The sequence below is a fragment of the Sylvia atricapilla genome, chromosome 13 (assembly GCF_009819655.1).
Source record: "Sylvia atricapilla isolate bSylAtr1 chromosome 13, bSylAtr1.pri, whole genome shotgun sequence".
Lineage (NCBI taxonomy): Eukaryota > Metazoa > Chordata > Aves > Passeriformes > Sylviidae > Sylvia > Sylvia atricapilla.
Window position 1 is genome coordinate 6,130,411 of NC_089152.1, and position 17,191 is coordinate 6,147,601.

At 46.4% G+C, this 17,191-nt stretch overlaps 1 protein-coding gene across 1 annotated transcript; it reads left to right on the top strand.

Annotated features, from left to right (window-relative positions):
* Window positions 1-502: 502 nt before the first annotated feature.
* FAM174B (family with sequence similarity 174 member B) lies at window positions 503-16,913 on the top strand. The gene is made up of 3 exons (XM_066328286.1): window positions 503-801; window positions 7,778-7,909; window positions 13,058-16,913. The coding sequence occupies exons 1-3, from the start codon at window positions 527-529 to the stop codon at window positions 13,059-13,061; spliced, it is 411 nt and encodes a 136-aa protein (XP_066184383.1). The 5' UTR covers window positions 503-526; the 3' UTR covers window positions 13,062-16,913.
* Window positions 16,914-17,191: the final 278 nt, after the last annotated feature.

A 17,191-nucleotide genomic window follows, 5' to 3' on the forward strand; every position in this document is an offset into this window, starting at 1 on the left:
TCCAGCGCCCACCAGCTGTGGGTGAAGAACCTTTTCCCCGATCTCCATCCTAAGCCCCCCCTGACCCGGCTCCAGCGGGTCCCTCGGGGGCTGTCGCTGGTGACACCGAGCAGAGATCGGAGGTGCCTCTCCTGGCGGAGCCGCAGCCCGCGGTCAGCTCTGCCCTCGCCCTGCTCTTCTCCAGGCTGAACAACCGAGTGCCCTCGGCCGCTCCTCGTGTGGCCCCTCCAGACCCTTCCCCACCATCGCAGGCCCCTCGGATCCTCTCTACCAAGAGCTGCTGGTGCTGAGCGAGGGAGCAGCGCCGGCTGAGGCAGCGGCGGGCCCCGGGGCGGCGGCGAGGCCGCGGGCAGCTCCGGGGGCGGAGGCGGCGGAGGAGGCCCCGGGCCCGGCCGTGCCCGGCCGCGGGGCCCCGGCGGCGGGAGGCGGCGCCTCTCGGGGGGGCGGGGGCCGAGCCGGGCCGGCCGGCGCTGCCTTCCGGGGCTCGGCGCCGTGCGGCTGGAACCGGGGCACCGGAGCGGGCAGGATGCGCCCCGCCGCCGCCCCGCTGCCGCTGCTGGCGGCTTCGCTGCTGCTGCCGCTGCTCCTGCCCGCCGCGCCCGCCGCCCGCGGCAGCCTGGAACCGCCGGCGGGCAACGGCAGCCGCCCGCCCGCCGCTCCGGGCCCCGGCAACCACAGCGGGGCCCGCCTCAGCCCCGTGCCCGCCGTGCTCCGCGACCTCTCCGCGCTCAAAGCCGCCGTCATCGGGGCCTGCGCGCTCACGGCCGCGCTCATCGCCTGCCTCCTGCTCCGCGTCTTCAGGTGGGGACCGCCCGCGGCAGCCCGGGACCCGGCGGGGCAGGGGGACACCCGCGATCGGGGCACCGGCCCAGGGGCCGGAGGGGGGGAAGGCCCTCCCGTTTTATTGTTTTATCATTTTATCATTGATGTCTATAATACGTACAGTACATGTATTATATAACCTGCTAACGATGTGATCAAAGCCCGGCCTCAGGCGCGGCGGTGTGGCTGGCCCGGCATCCCCGGGGAGCCGTGTGGGGCTGCCGGCCTGGCGAGCGCGCCTTCCTCCGCTCCTGCAGGAACTCGGGGCACAGCTGGCCTCCCAGGGCGGGTTTCCAGCCTGGGTACACCCGCGGGCACGGAGCGAAACGCGGGAGAACCCCTTGGAACATCTGGGAGCTCGTAGGGCTGTTGGCGGTGGTGGGTCACTGCGATGGGCGCCCGAGGAGCCTGGGGCCGCCTGGCCGTGGGGACAAAGCCCAGCCGGAGACCCAGGCCCAGATGGCGAAGTGTCACAGCTCGGTGTCCGGCTGCTGGGCAGGGACAGCCGGAAAGGGTCGGGAACAGCTGGCGCTCGGCGGCGGGAGGAGGCCGAGCCGGGGCTCAGGTGACAGAAGCGGTTAAACAAGTGGAGTCGGCGTATTCTTCCTTGTTCTGTCTTCAGGCAGCTCCTTTGTGCACGGCTGAAATGCTCTGCCTCTCCTGCTTTGAACTAATTCCACGTGGGAAGGGCAGCGTTCACGATGGTAGTATTCCAAAGTGTGGTCTATAAACCGAAATGATCAGGGCTGATACTTTCTGAAGAAATTGACATTTAACTGTATTCTGCTTAAGTATGTGCAGCAGCTGGCAAAGGCAATGCAAATAAATGTGCTCATAAAGTGATGTGGTTTCCGAGAGCCCAATAAAGTGTTGAAGAGGGTTTTTTTTTAATCAATATGTCTGCTTTGCAGCTGTATAAAGTTGTCACGGACAAACAGCAGAATTGGTAGAGGTTATATGAGCTAGAATTAGGAAGTCTATAACTAAAACTTTTCATTCTGCACTAAGTTTCTACTCCTAGTTCTGTGTGATCTTGGAGAGTTTATTTTCTTTGCCACAGTTTCTTCTGAGTATAAAGCAATACCTTGTGTCAAGGAGACCTCGCTGAGTATTGGTAGCCACAGAAGGCAAACTGATAACCTTTAAGGGCCTTCCCTACACCATTATCAGCAAAACCAAATCCTAGTGAAAGTCACCTTGGGAAAGATGGATTTATTCTTCCACGCCAAAGTCATCATTATACAACTGATCAGAGTTAATGCAGCATTAAAGATGTATTTAAATAAACACCCTCTGAGATGTCTTGCATATATCTTTGGTAGAACCTGCTGGGGAAGTGGAAAATGAAGCTATTTGCTTCTGAGTATGTTTCTTTATCTGACAGAGCACTTGTTTGTAAACAGTTATCCCAGTTGCAAACGAGACAAGAATACCAACAGGTATGTTTGTAAAGCATCACACTTGTAGCTGACAACACAGATCAGTGGAGATTCTGTTGCAGGAGAGATAAGGGATTTACCCTCAATAAACGTAAAGCTTTTCTCCATCAGAATACAAGCTTTGTTCACACCTAGTCAAAAAACATTACGATTTTTTTTCCTGAAGAGTCATGGATTCCTATTAAAGAGATTTTGCTGAAATCCAATCTTTGATTAAACTTTCACTGTGAAATTGTTCTGTGTTGCTGGAAGTAAATTATCCTTTTATATGGGTTGTAGAGATGAAATACACCAGTGACTGGCCAGATACTCGTCACAGGCATCAGATTAATATTTTATACATTTGATTTTTTATATACATCTCACTTGTACATATTTTTCTGTTGATATTATTTTCCTTTTTTGTTTGAGTAGGAATAGATATATTTCTCTGCTTTCAGCTCAGTTTTTAAGGCAACACTCAGAGATTCCTCTTCATTCCTTTTGGAAATGTTATGCTCTGAATTCATCTGATAGTCGTGTGGTTGAGAATGTGGCATCACCCAGAGTGGTCTGAATTTCCTTTCTCTCTGTCTGCTGGGGTCTGTGAGGGCCAGCCAAGACTGCTATTTGTCTGCATGTGGCAAGGTCTAATTTGCTATAGTGTTTATTTATTAATTCTTTTTTGCAAGCTCTATTCTAGGTTTACTTTCCTATACCCGTGGGCTCTGCATGCTCCCAACCCAAAACCATTTCCACAACAAACCAAATTCCGTTTTATTCTCAAATAGTTTGGTGGTTTGCATTACCAAGAAACACAGTGTCTTGCAACAGATTGTGGGTAGCTAAACTCACTCTTTGATCTATATTTTGGATTTTGCCTTTTTTCCTCGGTGTTCTGCCCTGTTTCTCTCCCCTGGTGCAGCTCAGTTCATTCCATTGCAGTGCAGTTCTTGGGATCAGCTCACAGGAAACAGTTTTTCAGATGTGGCCAACGGTGCTGGTAGACCATGTGCCTTCTAGGAAAACCTGATAAGTTACTTTTGCTCCAGTGGGCCAGCTGAGAGCAACCCAAAGCTTTAGTTGCAGAAAACTCTGCTCTGTAAGTGTTTGCATCGTGTCTTGACCTGCCCTTGAACAAACAGAATCCAGGCTGGAAAGGGTGCTGTATATCCAGATTTTTAGAGAAAAGCTACCTGCTTATTTTGCATCTCATTGCTTTGTTATTTTTCTTCTTGTTCAATTTTGATTTCTTCCTCAAATACCACTTTAAGCTTAGTTTTCCAGCAAAACTGGTATAAATGAGATAGAGGAGAAAGGTTCAAGCATATGATCATAAGATACAAGACCCTTTGTTCTATGAGCTGGACAGTTGCTCCAGGCCATCCAAGGCTTAACCCCAGAGAGTTACTGATTTAAAATTAATTGTATTATAACCAGTTACAGTACTCCAGCAAAGACAAGGCTTTGGCCAGCAACAGGAAAGAAAAACTCAGATTAAATTATGTTAAACGGAGAAGAAAAAAAACCCAAATCAACCTAAACATTCAACCCCAAAACATGTATCTGTGACCTGTGTTGAAAGCCATAGGCAGGCGGCAGCATTGATCATGGAATCATGGTTAGGGTTCAAAGGGACCTCAAAGATCATCTCATTTCAACCCCCCTGCATGGACAGAGACACTTTCTACTGGACCAGGTGCTCCAAGCCCCATCCAGCCTGACTTGGAACACTCCCGGGGTGGGTCAGCCACAGATTTTCTTGGCAGCCTGTACCAGGGCCTCACCACCACCTTCACAGTAAAGAATTTCTTCCTAATATCTGATTTAAACCTGCTGTCTTTTAGTTGGAAACCATTCCTCCTTGTCCTGTCACTACATGCCCCATCTCTGGAAAACACATGAGGACTTGGCTTAATGCTTCAACTGTGTTGTATACGGCACCATCCAGAGAGCAGAGATACCCAGAGAGATCAACAGTAATGAAATATTGCTGATCTAATTCACCAGCTGGTAGGAAGCCTGGAGTTTCCTGAGGTTTATAGTTCCATAATTTTTTTTTTCTTTTTAGCTGCTATGGGAGTTCATTAACAGGAAATAGACTGGTCCTAATTCCATTCTGGATATAACATTGCTGCAGTTCTAGGAGGGACTGGCTTGATCAGACTTCCAGTAAACACTCTTCTTAGAAGGGATAAGGTTTTTTTTTTTCTTTCCAGGGGATGGTGTCCTCCCTCTACATCTCTTAGCAGGAGGTAAGAAATGCGGAGGAGACCTCTCTCTCTGGGTCAGGAAAAGAATAATCTTTGAATGTCAGGGTTGTGGACTAAAATAGATTAGAGGCGTAAATAATACAATGAGCCAGTGAGTTGATTCGAGCACTTACCCCACCACATGATGCCTCAGAAAGGAGGATGAAGTGCTGCATATGACTGGTGCTTGATCAAAATAGCCCCTGGTCAAAGTACAGACACAAAGTCAGTGTTCTGCTCTCTGTGTGCTGTCGTTCTCTGGGGTCTGGAGAGGGATGCACGTCTGATTTTGGGTGAACCAGGCAGACCCTGATCTGGTGTGTGGTGCCTCAGCACTGGGTCTGCAGTGAAAGGGTCGTGTCCCTGTCCTCAGTTAACCTGAGTTTTCTTTCTTCCTTATAATTCTGGGCAAGACCTGTAGTGTTACCTCCTAATTATGAGAGGCGGCTGAATCAGCAGAAGGAACAAGATTTTTTTAAGTGGAAGGTGGTTTTCTGTGCTAAACTACCCAGAACCACTTCTACCCTGGCTAGACCACTTGGGGGGTGCATTGTCATTGTGCAAGGGTCACAATCTGGCCACATCATCCAGCATGCTGCTTGTTTGCTTTTAAAAAAAAACCCCAGAGAATGAGTGTGGCTGGAAAGGAGATGCTCTGTTTGCCCATGAGGTCTGATATGTCCTGATCCTGTCCAGGAGGTCTCCAAAGTTCATGAAACATTTGTATTCTGTAATTCCTGCTCTGTGCTGCTCTGCTGACTCTGCTGCCTGGTCCCACCTGCTGAATAAAGTGCTTTTCCTTTCTGTGCTGTCATTGCTGATGGTTACAGGGATCCCACGGAGGTTCAGGAGTTTTATGTGAAACAGTTTCGTGACAGGCAGCCGTATTCACTGTGCATGCAGGGAAACTCCCAAGGCTTTCCTGCAAAGTTAGCTCGGGTAATTCTTCTGGTATTTATGGAGCCTGGGGGAGTTGTGCAAATGAGCAAATGAGAAAATGGGCTGCTGGAAAGCAGATTAATGACAAATTAGCTAGATAATCTGGGGTGGAATGGATTGAGAAAGAGGTGGCAAGGAAAGACCTTTTTGCCTTATCAACAGCGAACAACTGGTTCTAGCAGTTTAGCCAAAAACCAGCAGCAAAATGAGCTTCCTCCCTATCCTAGATGAGCACCATCTCTAAGTGAGGTTGTGGGGATTAATAGGTCACTGTACAGTGAGTTCTGCTCCAGATCCTCTTGAAAGTGTAGCCTAAATAGACTAATTAATGGCTGGAGGCAAAAGGATTCTAGTTTCCTATTTCTAAAAATATCTGTTCTGCAGTAATTTCTTCAACCCCTCCATTATTAACAGTTTTCAGATTAACTCTGTGGAATATGTGACATTTTCTAACGGAGGGAGTGAGGGAGGAGGGGTCTCAGTGAAGTGGGCCTGATATTTGGGTAGGATCTTAAATGGAGCCTATGGGAACCCCCTGTAGCCTGTATGTGAGTGCAAAGTGGAAAGGCTGTGCTTGGTTAGTTCTGACAGGTTAGTCTTGGTCTATGTTTAGGATTCCCAGCATGAGTAAATATTTCTTGTAAAAAGTGTTTTACTTGCAAGAGGAGACCTCCATGCATCAATTTGCTGCTAGTTTTTAGCAGGGAAGCAGAGTAACAGAGAAGTGGTTTCAAAAGGATTTTCAAGTGTTTGGGTTAAGAGTCCTACTGCACTGGATATAAAATTGCTTGTTTCAACAACAGCAGTGAGAGAACAAACCACACCGTGCTCTGCATGACACAGCAGCACAGATAGCTCTAAAGATTAGACCAGGAGGTGACTTTCTCCTCACTCCTGATGCAACCTCAGCCTTCAGAACAGGGAGGAAATGCAAATTGCTTCATCCCAAGGGCTGGGACCTGTTTGTTCAGCCTTGGACTACTGCCCAAAAGCAGTGCTTGGCAGAAGTACTGAGATTTTCACATCAGAGCTGGTCACTGATTTAAATTACCTTAACTTGAAGCTTCAGAGGGACCACTGTGGTGGAGATGCACACCCTCAGCTGGAGTCTCAGTGTCTCTGCAGTGCTCACACCCCAGTTCCTGTTGCTGTGTAACTCTTTTAAAGATTTCTTGATGCAAAAGCTGTGCTTTTGAATCTGGCACACCTCGAATGACATGCCAGAGCAAGGCTTCTTGATGGTGAAAGTGCAGCTGGGACGTGCTGACTGCTCAGAACACTAGCTGTGACTACCAAAAATCTGCTGGGCTGCTTGCATGTGCCTGCACCACTTCCCTTGTCATGCTTGGCAGGTAGCAGTTTTGTTTGCTGAAAGGTGTAGGAGAAAGTTCTGCATTTTGTTAACCAAAACCATCCACTTTTCTCCCCGAAGGCTGGCCGAGTACACATCAACATGTTCTTGAATGTATAATCACAAAAATGCATTCATGCATGAGCAGTGTGACCTTCCTAGTATGCATGAAAACAGTAGGTGAAATAAAAAACAACAAACACGGACCCACCCATGCAATTCAAGCTAGAGGCAGAGAATAAGTTGAAAATCCAGGAATAAATACCAAGTGTTTATTAATTAAAAGTAAGTGTTAGAAAATAGATCTCTCAAAACTGTGTGATGTGCAGGTGTGGGAACATCTCCGTTTCCAAAGGAAGGTAAGGCTGGCATCTATGGGAGGAGAAGTGGTAGGTACAGTTTGTTTTGAACAAGTTGATTGTTTTTCATAGCACTGGATGGAAAATAAAAATTCTACACAGATGGAACCTGAAACTGCTTCAGATGAGACTCAAAAGGTTATTGCTGTGGGAGTCCTGAGCTTGGCCTGACTGCAAGGAAAGCGAGCAGGCAATTTGTACCCAGACAGCATCACTCCTTGCTCCTAATCCTGCCTAGAACATTCCCATGGCTCAGCAGGGCTTAACCTGTGCTTTCTCATCTGAACGTGTTCACTAAACCAGTGGCTACCTCAGCTGATTAGGCCCGTGTCTCACTTATTGAGTGTGGCAGCAGGAGCACGTGGTGGCTGTGGCGTTCGTGTGCCTGCCCTGGGTGCCAGAGCATCTCTGGTTTGTCAGCAGTGGAAAGAGTGACATTGATCTGGATTGCAGCTGACGAGAAACTGCTCCACACACAGTGGGACTAACAGTGGCCTTGGAAAGGCAGCAGGAGGGGACAGGGGCTGGTTCTGCGACGTTCCTGTTAGGGGAGTCCGAATCCAACAGAGTGGGAACAGCTTCAGCCTCTCCAAGGAATACTGTGTAAAGGCAATCTTTCCCACCTCTGTGTTTCAGGTCTGGCAAGAGGATTAAGAAGACCAGGAAGTACGACATAATCACCACCCCGGCCGAGCGGGTGGAAATGGCTCCTCTGAACGAAGAAGATGACGAAGATGAAGACTCAACAGTGTTTGATGTGAAATACAGGTACTGATGCCCTTTATCCACTCAGACTTGCTCATTGAGCTCTTGTTGGTGCAGACAGCTCTTTTATTTCTCTGCTGGGCTAACTTGGCAGGGATGAGGCAGTCACAGTCCCCCTCTTTTCCCCAAGCATTATCTCTTTCCTTTACACTTGAGCCTATTCCCAGCACACACAGCTCTGTCCTCCCCTGCTCCTGCAGTAACCCTGTCACTGCCCCAGGCTGTCTGCACTCCTCTTTCCCCTGCAGAGCAGCACAACGGGATACACGTGTCCCAAATAGCTGACAGGGTCTGACAGACTGAACTTCCCCTCTCGGGCAGCTGCTGGCAGTTGTTCCTGTGTGCTCACACTGGGTGGAGGGCTGTGAATCAAGGGTCGTGGATCCAGGGCTGTTTTCCCAGGCACTGCTTTTGCTGTGAGCCTGGGAGGGAAATCAGAATGAATCTCCTCAAGATTTGTACCAGAATGCTCCTGTGTTGGACTGTGATTCCGAGACCTGTGGGCCCTCACTGATGCTGTTAGCAAGTTATGCCTTAGCAACAAACTTTCCTTAAATATGTCTGTATTTTTGAGATGGGAGTGGTGTCACAACCCAAAACTTCTGCTGCCTATTCTGGGCCTGAAGATTTATGGCAACAACTCAGCGCATAAAGATGCTGTTTGTTGATTTATGGCATCAGAGTATCTGCATCTCTTATTTTTATTTGCATCAAGCCATCCACACTATTCGAGTTGTGTTCTAATCCAAATAAGGCCTACTCTAAAATCTGTCCTACTTTGGCTGAAATAAGCTCTCGTAATTATAAAAACGCAGATCTTGACAACTTCTGACTGGAGATTTTACAGACTTTACTCTCATTGCCCATCTCCTAACTTTGGAAAAGGGGGAGCACCACATCTGCTCTGAGCACATGTGTGCCAACATCTGAACCACACACCACTGTATGCTCCACTGCTTGTTTCCCAAATTGCTGCATTAGTTCTCTGTAAAAATCAGGAAATAGTTGGGAGCCATGAAACAATGAAGGGTGTGTGTCAAGCCTTTATGTGTAAACAATTAGTTCTTGGTTTAGAAGATTCCTATCAGCCCTTACCTGACTTTTGCTGTTCCCTGTAGCTGCCCTGTGTTTTCTCTAATAATTTCAGCTTGTGCAGTTTGTACGTTTTGATTGAGCTTTGTTAAAGCCAGAGTGCAGAGATCTGAGTGCCCATGGCCTGTTTAAACAGCCACCATGTCCCACCCTTGTTCCGTGCTTTCCCTGTGAACTTTCGGAAATGGGATCTGAGGGGTTTTTCCCCAAAGAGTGAGAACAGAAGAATCTCAATCATTGTGCTTCAGGACAAGATGTCTAATAGTGAAATAGTGGATGAACAAAGAGAGCTTGCTGGAGACCATTTGTCTCTTGAGAGCTGTGTTCGTGTTATCTGACGTTACTTCCCTGGAGCAGGAATTCTGCCACTGTGACTGAAGGTATCAGCTCATCTTGGGTCCCTGTTCTTGGCCAGCCAGTCCTCTTTTCAGCTGTGGGAATTCCTCCTTTCTGCCACAGTGCAACAGCTATTAAATTGCACATTTTCTGCAGTCCTTGGTGTTGCAGGCATACTTTTGTTTAGCTCAAACAGAGCTACTCACTTTGGAGGGGAAGATCATGTTACAGACAAGCCCCTTAGCAGCGCTGATTTTGGAAAGCTTCTTTGAGGATATATTTGGTGTAGAAGGTGTCAAGCTTTCTGGTTCCTTTTTGCAGCTCGGAGAGTATATCCCAAGCAGTTTACAAATCCTGTCACCAGTAGAGACTCCTTTGCAAATTGCATTTGCCGGGTTTGACCACTGACAGCCCCATTAAACTAGTCAAGACTTTTTTCATAGGTGCTTGTGTTCAGATGGGAAGAGAGGGAAAGAGCTGCAGAAAGCGCAGCTCAGACTTGACAACAGAGAGTCAGGGAACAAACTTCTAACAGATCTTCTCTTGGGGTATCTGCCCCAGTCCTCCCCTCCTCCCCAAGCTGGTGTTCATGGTGTGGAAGGCTCTGAGCTGATTTACTTGAGATCCCTCCCATTGCTGAAAGATCCGTGCTTGCACTTGCATCTGTATTTGGGGGAGTAATTGAGATTCTGTGCTCTCACCCCATGTAATGCAAACAGCTCTCTAATTAAAAGGCAGTTGGTGTGGAGCAGCAACAGGGGAGAAGCGACATTTACCTCTCCAATTGGTTCTCGTGCAGTTAATTTTCTTTCCTTTAAAGCTTTGTCCTTGTGCGGATTTGTTTCCAGTCTTACATGAGGCATCAAAGAACAGCAGACAGTGTAAATTGGGCTGTTGGATGAAGGTCGTTGCTATTTTTCTCCATTCTTTTTTCAGGAGGCTTTAAGGTTTTTGGCTCTCAGTAGTTCCCCTCCCTGGATTTCCTTGGGCAGTGGAGCAACAAGAAATAACCACCTTCCTCCAGTAAGGCAGACTAATGAGACCGCTTCAAAATCTTACCCAAACACAGTCCTTTCTGTGGATGTAAAAGCCACCCACTGCTGCCTCTGTGGAATGTGTGCTGGATCACATCTCCATTTTGCAACCTTATTCCAGTAGCAGGGAAGCAGTTCTGTCAATGGCCTCTAATTCTGCAGGCACAATTTCTGTGTGAAAAGAGGTAGAAAGTATAAAACAGAGATTGCCACAGAGTAAAAGTGCCAGATCACTTGGACATTGATACCTCCTTAAAAAGCTTCATGGAAACCACTGTTTTAATATGTGTGTTTCTGCATGTATATTTGCTCTGGTGTTGAGGGAGGCATTTGGATAAAAAGTTTTGGAATTGTTCTGAAATTGTTATAGAGCTACACAAAGAAAGCACACTGAGCAATGGAAGAAGTTTTTGTTTCTTGATCACCAATTCAATCTGTGCTGAAGGTCGAAAAGCATTCTTGTCCAGTTGATTCCTGGACCATATGAACTATATTGGTCATTTCCCAGATGTCAGATGTTTTTTCAAGTTTTATGATGGGGTTTACTGCACGTCTTCAAAAACGAGTTAGTGGAAAGCTAAATCCCATCTTCCATATGTGCTTTTTCTCATCCCACAAATAGAGTTTGATTTGAAGATTTCCCTCTCCTCTTTGCTCTTTTAGCACTTCCTTTGAGGAAGGCGAGGGGAATTTGCAGGGGTTCTGTGATCTCTGTGATGGAGCTAAGCCATTGATTCATCAGGCATTTGGCACTCAGGGATACTTGAGTAGAGAGCAGTGAATAAAGGTAGGTTACAGACAAATGTCCTCAACAAACTCGTGTCCATCCCCCACCACAGAGCACTCTGCTTGTTTTGTGTAATAAGAGAAAAGAGATTAAAACAGCTGCTAAAAGAACCAGTTTCTGAATAGGTAAATAAAATTGTTAGCTTGTTAAGCTTATTAACTCCAGCGAGGCTCATTGGGGGATTTCTTGTCAGCTTCAATAGGAAACTGAAAACAAGTTCTGAATAAATTCTGTGGTGCCTTGCACATGAAAGGCTTTGAAAGCACTTCAGTAATCTGGGATATCAGCAGTGACTCCTCTCCCTGCTGACTTTAAGCTGTTGGAGGCAGTGAGTTCTGCTCTTGCTTCACTTGCTGAGTCCAGCTGGGGGAATTTCACAACTGTCCAGGGCGATATGTGCCATGTGACAGCCCAGAGCTGGGCAAAGAACCTGGAATTTAAATGCTAGTCCTGATGTCAGGCTCCTAAATAAACACTGATAGGAAGTTTTTCTTGGGGCAGATGGAAGCCTCTGTCCTTCCTGTTGGCTGAGTGAAATTCCTCAGTTTGTTTTCCCTGTGGATCGTCATTTTTCCTCTAACAGCAGCAGCACCAGCACAACGCAGAAGCAGTTCAGGAATGCGTCTACCAAAGTGCTCTTGAAAGGAGAAAGATTTATGTGTAAGGAGCAGTGGCAGGCTGAGAGAAGAGGACAGGATTATTTATTCAACCGTTGTGAGTCTAAAGGGCTTTCAAGAGCTTGCAGGATGTTTCAGAGGAAAGATACACCACATGTAAGGGCTGGATTCTGGATTCATCCCTTTTTCAGGCACTGATAGCACTGAGCTGTAGAGAACCATCTTCAGCACACTTGCAGGGCTCAGTCTGTGATATACTCGAGTCTTGGGAGTCTCTGTAAAATATGGGTTACACTCTTGGTGCCTTTTCTGGGATCCTTTCCAGATCCTGACTGCATGTGCAGGTCTGAATGGAGCATGGAATTGTTCTGTTTGTTACTGAGAGGTGTTCACTCTCAAGGGAGCTCTAATGGATTTTTTTTCCAGTGAAAGCTGTAGGCAATTCTGGATGATGCCAGGTGAATTGTAGGGGTTTATAGCAGCTTATTTTTTTTTTCCCCAGCAGGCAGCAGTGACAAGTTGTGTGTACATGGAGGGGTATCATTTATTCTCATCTGAAGGGGGTGCAAATCACCAACATAGGCAGCAGCTCACTATAAATGCAACAAATTGCCAAAGCTTTGGCACTGCTGTTAAGGATTTCTCATATGCCCACAGCAGGGGAGAAAAAGAGATAGTAAAAAAGCAATTTTTGCTGGGTTTTGAAGGCCAGTTCTTTTCTGATGCTACTGTGGCAGTTGTTGCAGAGCACACCGTGTTCAGCTGCTCTTGCAGTCCTATGGGAGGGCTCTCACTGCTCTCCTGGAGTGTAACAATTCCTGTTAATATTTTTTTTTTGGACCCTGAAGCAGTTAAAGCAGTAGGGTGTCTGGAGGGGCACCTATAGCAAGGAGGATGGTCCATCTGTGTTGATGGGTGAGGAGTGCACCGGTGTGTAAAAGCTCTGAGGTGCAGAATGTGGTTTCATGTGCCTCCCTGTGCACATTCCCTTCTCTGCTCCACACAGTGACTGACCACAGGATCTTCCAGCATCTGGCCTTTCTCTTATCTAACTCTGCTTTTGTCTTCCCGTGGTATCTCTTCTCCTGGCATGGCACTAACATCCCATCACTGCCACCACATACACAAACTGCTAGAATTAGTGGTAGTCCCAGTGAATGATGCTGCCTTTTCCTTTGTGGCCACTGGGATTTTTTTTTTCCCACTTCACACGTGGGGTCTCATCTCTGCCTATGAGTAATTTTAATTGCAGATCTCCAGCTGTGCTAATTCTTCTGCTTTCCAGGTAAAGCAGCTCCATGGAGCGTCGGCGCCCTGCAAGACGTCATTCTGCTGTCGAGGGACCTGCTGAACCCATAACTGTGAAAGGGGAGGCTTTCATCTCTGCAGTGTTACAACCAAACCAGGCCTCACCTCACCTCCTCGAGGTGCTGTTTGTACAGCAGGCTGTGGATCTTCTGACTAAAACAGCACCATTTGGTTCCCTGGTGTCCCGACTCCTGCGTTGGAATGACCAGAGTTCCTCTTTGCAGTCTGGGCTCTCTCACTTCAGGAGGACTGCAGTGTCACCAAAGCATCACAAGGTGCAGCTCCTTACCATCTAAATAAGTTGTGCAGAAGGAGGAAGACAAGGAAGATTAAAATGAGCTGCCCCAAGGACTTATTTTCTAAAATCCTAATTCAACACTTCAGTCACTGTTAAACTTCGGTCATTGTTAAACGGATCATGTGTTTAAAAAAAAATCAAGAAGTATTTTTGGGCCTTACAGAGGTGACTTAGGGCTTAAGATAGTAAAAATGTAAGCCATGCTGAAATGCCACACTATGTTTGGTGTAGAGTTTTGGGTGGGAAGGGGTTGGGAGGTTGACTCATGTAGGAAAATTTCTTTACTTGCTACTGATTTTTTTTTTTAAACAACAATTGCACTAAGTTTTCATGATGGCACTCTCATTGTCCCAAGGAGCTCTGATCAGATCAACTTCAGTGAGACCACAGGGAAATAGAAAGAATCAGGCATGCTCTAAACTACAGCAATCTTGGATTAAAGAAGATATATTTTTGTAATTTTCTGCCCTTCCACTGGGAGTAAAACCAGTGTTTTGTACTGTCCTGTGCTGACTGTAACTTGTCTACAATTCATTACCTTTTTCTAAGCAAAGTAAGTCCTCATGTAGAGTGATTGGATTGCAGAGAGAACATGTCTTATTTTTCATGGAAGCTTCATGTAAGTGATCTTATCCTCTGTCAAACTGGAAGTTTTCTCTTACTACCTGCTTGACAAAGCTCACTTAACTCAAGGACACATTTTTAGTCGTTGTTCCCTGCTGTGCTTTGTGCTGCAGAGGTCAGAGCTGTGGGATGACACTGTGGGAATTAGATTGCTGCATCTGGAAAGGTCGGGTTGGGGAGACCACAGGCATCCAGGCATTCCAGGCCAGCGGTAGAAAGGGCAAACCTAACTGGGTTTGTTTCTTTGCTCTGTGGTTTTCCTTTGGAGTAACCACAGATGAAGTTCAGACTTTACTGTTTACTGCACTCCTTAACACCTTCTATTTTGGGTTTTTGAGCTGGCTGGAACCTTGCTTTTCTTGGGGAACACATATTTTCCAATTGTTTTAGGATTGTCCCACTGTTTGCTTGACCCTCTCCAAGCCTTTCAGTTACAATCCCTCAAGGAGACTGCAGTTTCTGGCAAAACACCAGCCTTGCAGCAGGCTGCCACTTTTGGGACTGTTATCTTTTATTTTTTAAAGCCCTATTGAGATTTGAGGCTTGTTGAGAAACCAAACTGCTTTGTCATACCAGGACCTGCGCCAGTTCTGTGTGGTTCCCCTTGGCCCTTCAGTGAGTAAAAGGGGGTGAAGGGGATTTTTTTTTTCCTTTCCAGCAGCCTTGTGCATTCATCCCAGCAGCTGCCATACCCCAGCTTGCTTTCCCGAGCCATGACTCAGCAAAGGCTTTGCAGACAGCCAACTCAGCCTGGATGGAAAAATCCCAAAACAGATTGTTGTGTTAATATTAGTCATCAAGGCAATATAAAATGCTCTGTTATTTTCATTCATGGAATAGCTTGAGTCATTCTGTGCCACTGTTACCAAGCAATATTTGACATGCCTGCTGTGAAGTGAGGATGGGCTGGGCAGGATGTTCTTGCTGAGAGAAACCACAGGGAGCAGAGAGTGGAACAGTGCTGCAGGTTGAGGTGAGGTCTGGAGCTCTTTCTCCAGCTCGGTAAAACAGGTTTCAGGCTCTAGGCTGGATGCTCCAGAAGGAAATGCTGAATTTCTTCAGGGCTGCAAGACTTAGAAGACTGGGAATTAAACTTCTTGGGCAGACCAAGGTCTTTTGAAGTCAGAGAAGTGGCAATGCTGAGAGGAGAGAGGGAGGTTAAAAGCTTCTGTTGGCTTTTCTGGAAGGAGGGGACAGGATGAGGTGGCTGCCCTGTCTGTGCAGGCACCATGGCAACGTGTTCATGCCCACTCTTCTGCCACGCTCATTAAACTGAGCATCAGGCACTCAGAGTGGGGGACAGGGAGTGAAACCATCTCTTTTCACAAAAGAAAGGCAAGACTAAGTTATGTAAGAGAGGGATGAGACGAAAAGATGCATGAAGGGCACTTCTCCGTTCTAAGGGCAAGTCAATTCCTAAATCAGTTTTCCCTGCAGCTTCAGGTCGCTTGCTGAGTTAGGCTGGCAAAGGCCTTTTGCTCCCCTTGTTTGCAGCTTAAAAAAAACCAAAAAAAAATCCCACTATTTTCACAACGTGGCCAAATCTCAATGGTGGACAGGGACCAGATATTTAAGATGTTGATGATGGAGGTGCTCAACAGCAGCTGGGATTTCCTGGCTCCATGGAGAAGTCCCAAACTGTGTGCCATAAGCTAAAAAGTGCTTACTTTTAGGGAGGCCACAGCTGCTTGCATGGAAGTAAAAGGTCAACCTGACCAGTTGCTCACAGTCATGAAAATAATGGAAATAGTCTGAATGCTCTGTCTGATACTCAGTTGCTGTTGCAAATGTGAGGCAATGTTTACCTCTACAAAACTTGCTGTATGTGATTTAAAATGTCTGGTTAAATATTCTATAGCTATATTTAGTTAAGATTTTAAGAGCACTTGACGTGACTCATCTAATAGTATATATATATGAGTATTTTTTTAATTGTAGAAATCAGTTTAAAACATAGCTTTAATAATTTGAACTGTTTGGTTCAGGTAGTTCTAGGAGTTTATCAGAGAAGAAATAGTCATTAACCACTACATGAGTTTTTTACCTTTAATGTTCTGTCTATCTTACACTGCAGATTTAATCTGATTGATACTGTAATGTGTCTTAGTATCTGCTGCTATTTTGTGTTGCGTAGTCAAACTTGCTTTGTTCAAGAGCATTTTAAAAGGCATATTTTTTTGTTACAGAAAATGAAAACAGAAATGTTATTACAGCTGTCTGCCTGTAGCTCAGTTACTGCTTGCAGAATCCACCGACTCCTGGCTGAGGCAAGCAGAGTATGTGAGTCAGAGGCTTTTCCCTTTCTGTTTGTGGAGGGAAAACCCTGCACAGAATTGCAGCTGCTTTACTCCAGCCTCAGCCCTGTCCCTGGAGATTACACTTGAGAAGCCAGAAATCAGTGTGCCATGCTTACCTGCAGAACTAAGTACACAGATAACTTCGGATTTGCATTTTCCCCCCCTTTTGTTCCCTGGAAGCTGCAGAGATGACTGCAAACACTTGTTTAGCACACTGACTTGGTGATCCCCTGGTGTTTATCTTAAGGCCAAACTTACTTGTACCAGTCTACAGGCACTAATGAAGCTTGAACACATAGACACTAATTAACTCAAACACTTTGTTTGTAACTGTTCCCTCTAATTCCATGTACATGGTATAATCTCTACAGGGTGATGGGCTGTGGTTTTTGTTGAAGATTTTTCCTTGTTAGATGAGTTTCTGCTGCTGCAGTTTGTGTGTGAGGAGGTATCAGGACCATGTGTTCAGTTTTGTGCAATTGCTTTGAAGTTTTTTGTTTAAAGAATTTGTCATTGTGACCAAAGCTTCTTTTCCAGGAAAAATCGGTTGCGTTGGAATGGACTTCATGTTTTTCAGTAGAAACTGCCATCATTAAACATGTTCTTGAAATCCCTGTGCTGTGCGTTATGTTTAAGGCAGAAATAGGAAAGGGGTGTTGCTTTTTGGAGTGAGGTGGATGTCACAGCACCTCTGTGCTCCATTATTAGAGGGTTGCAAGTCCCTTTGTCCTGTGACTCTGAATCAGAGCCTGACAAGGGAGAAAACTGTTTTAGCAGCATGGTAGAGGAATATTTTTAATTGCACAAGGTCCCCATCAACTATCAGGAAGCTGGGCTTACTTCTGGGATCAAAAGGCAAAACCCTCTGCAACAGGGAAGGGATCTCAGTGCC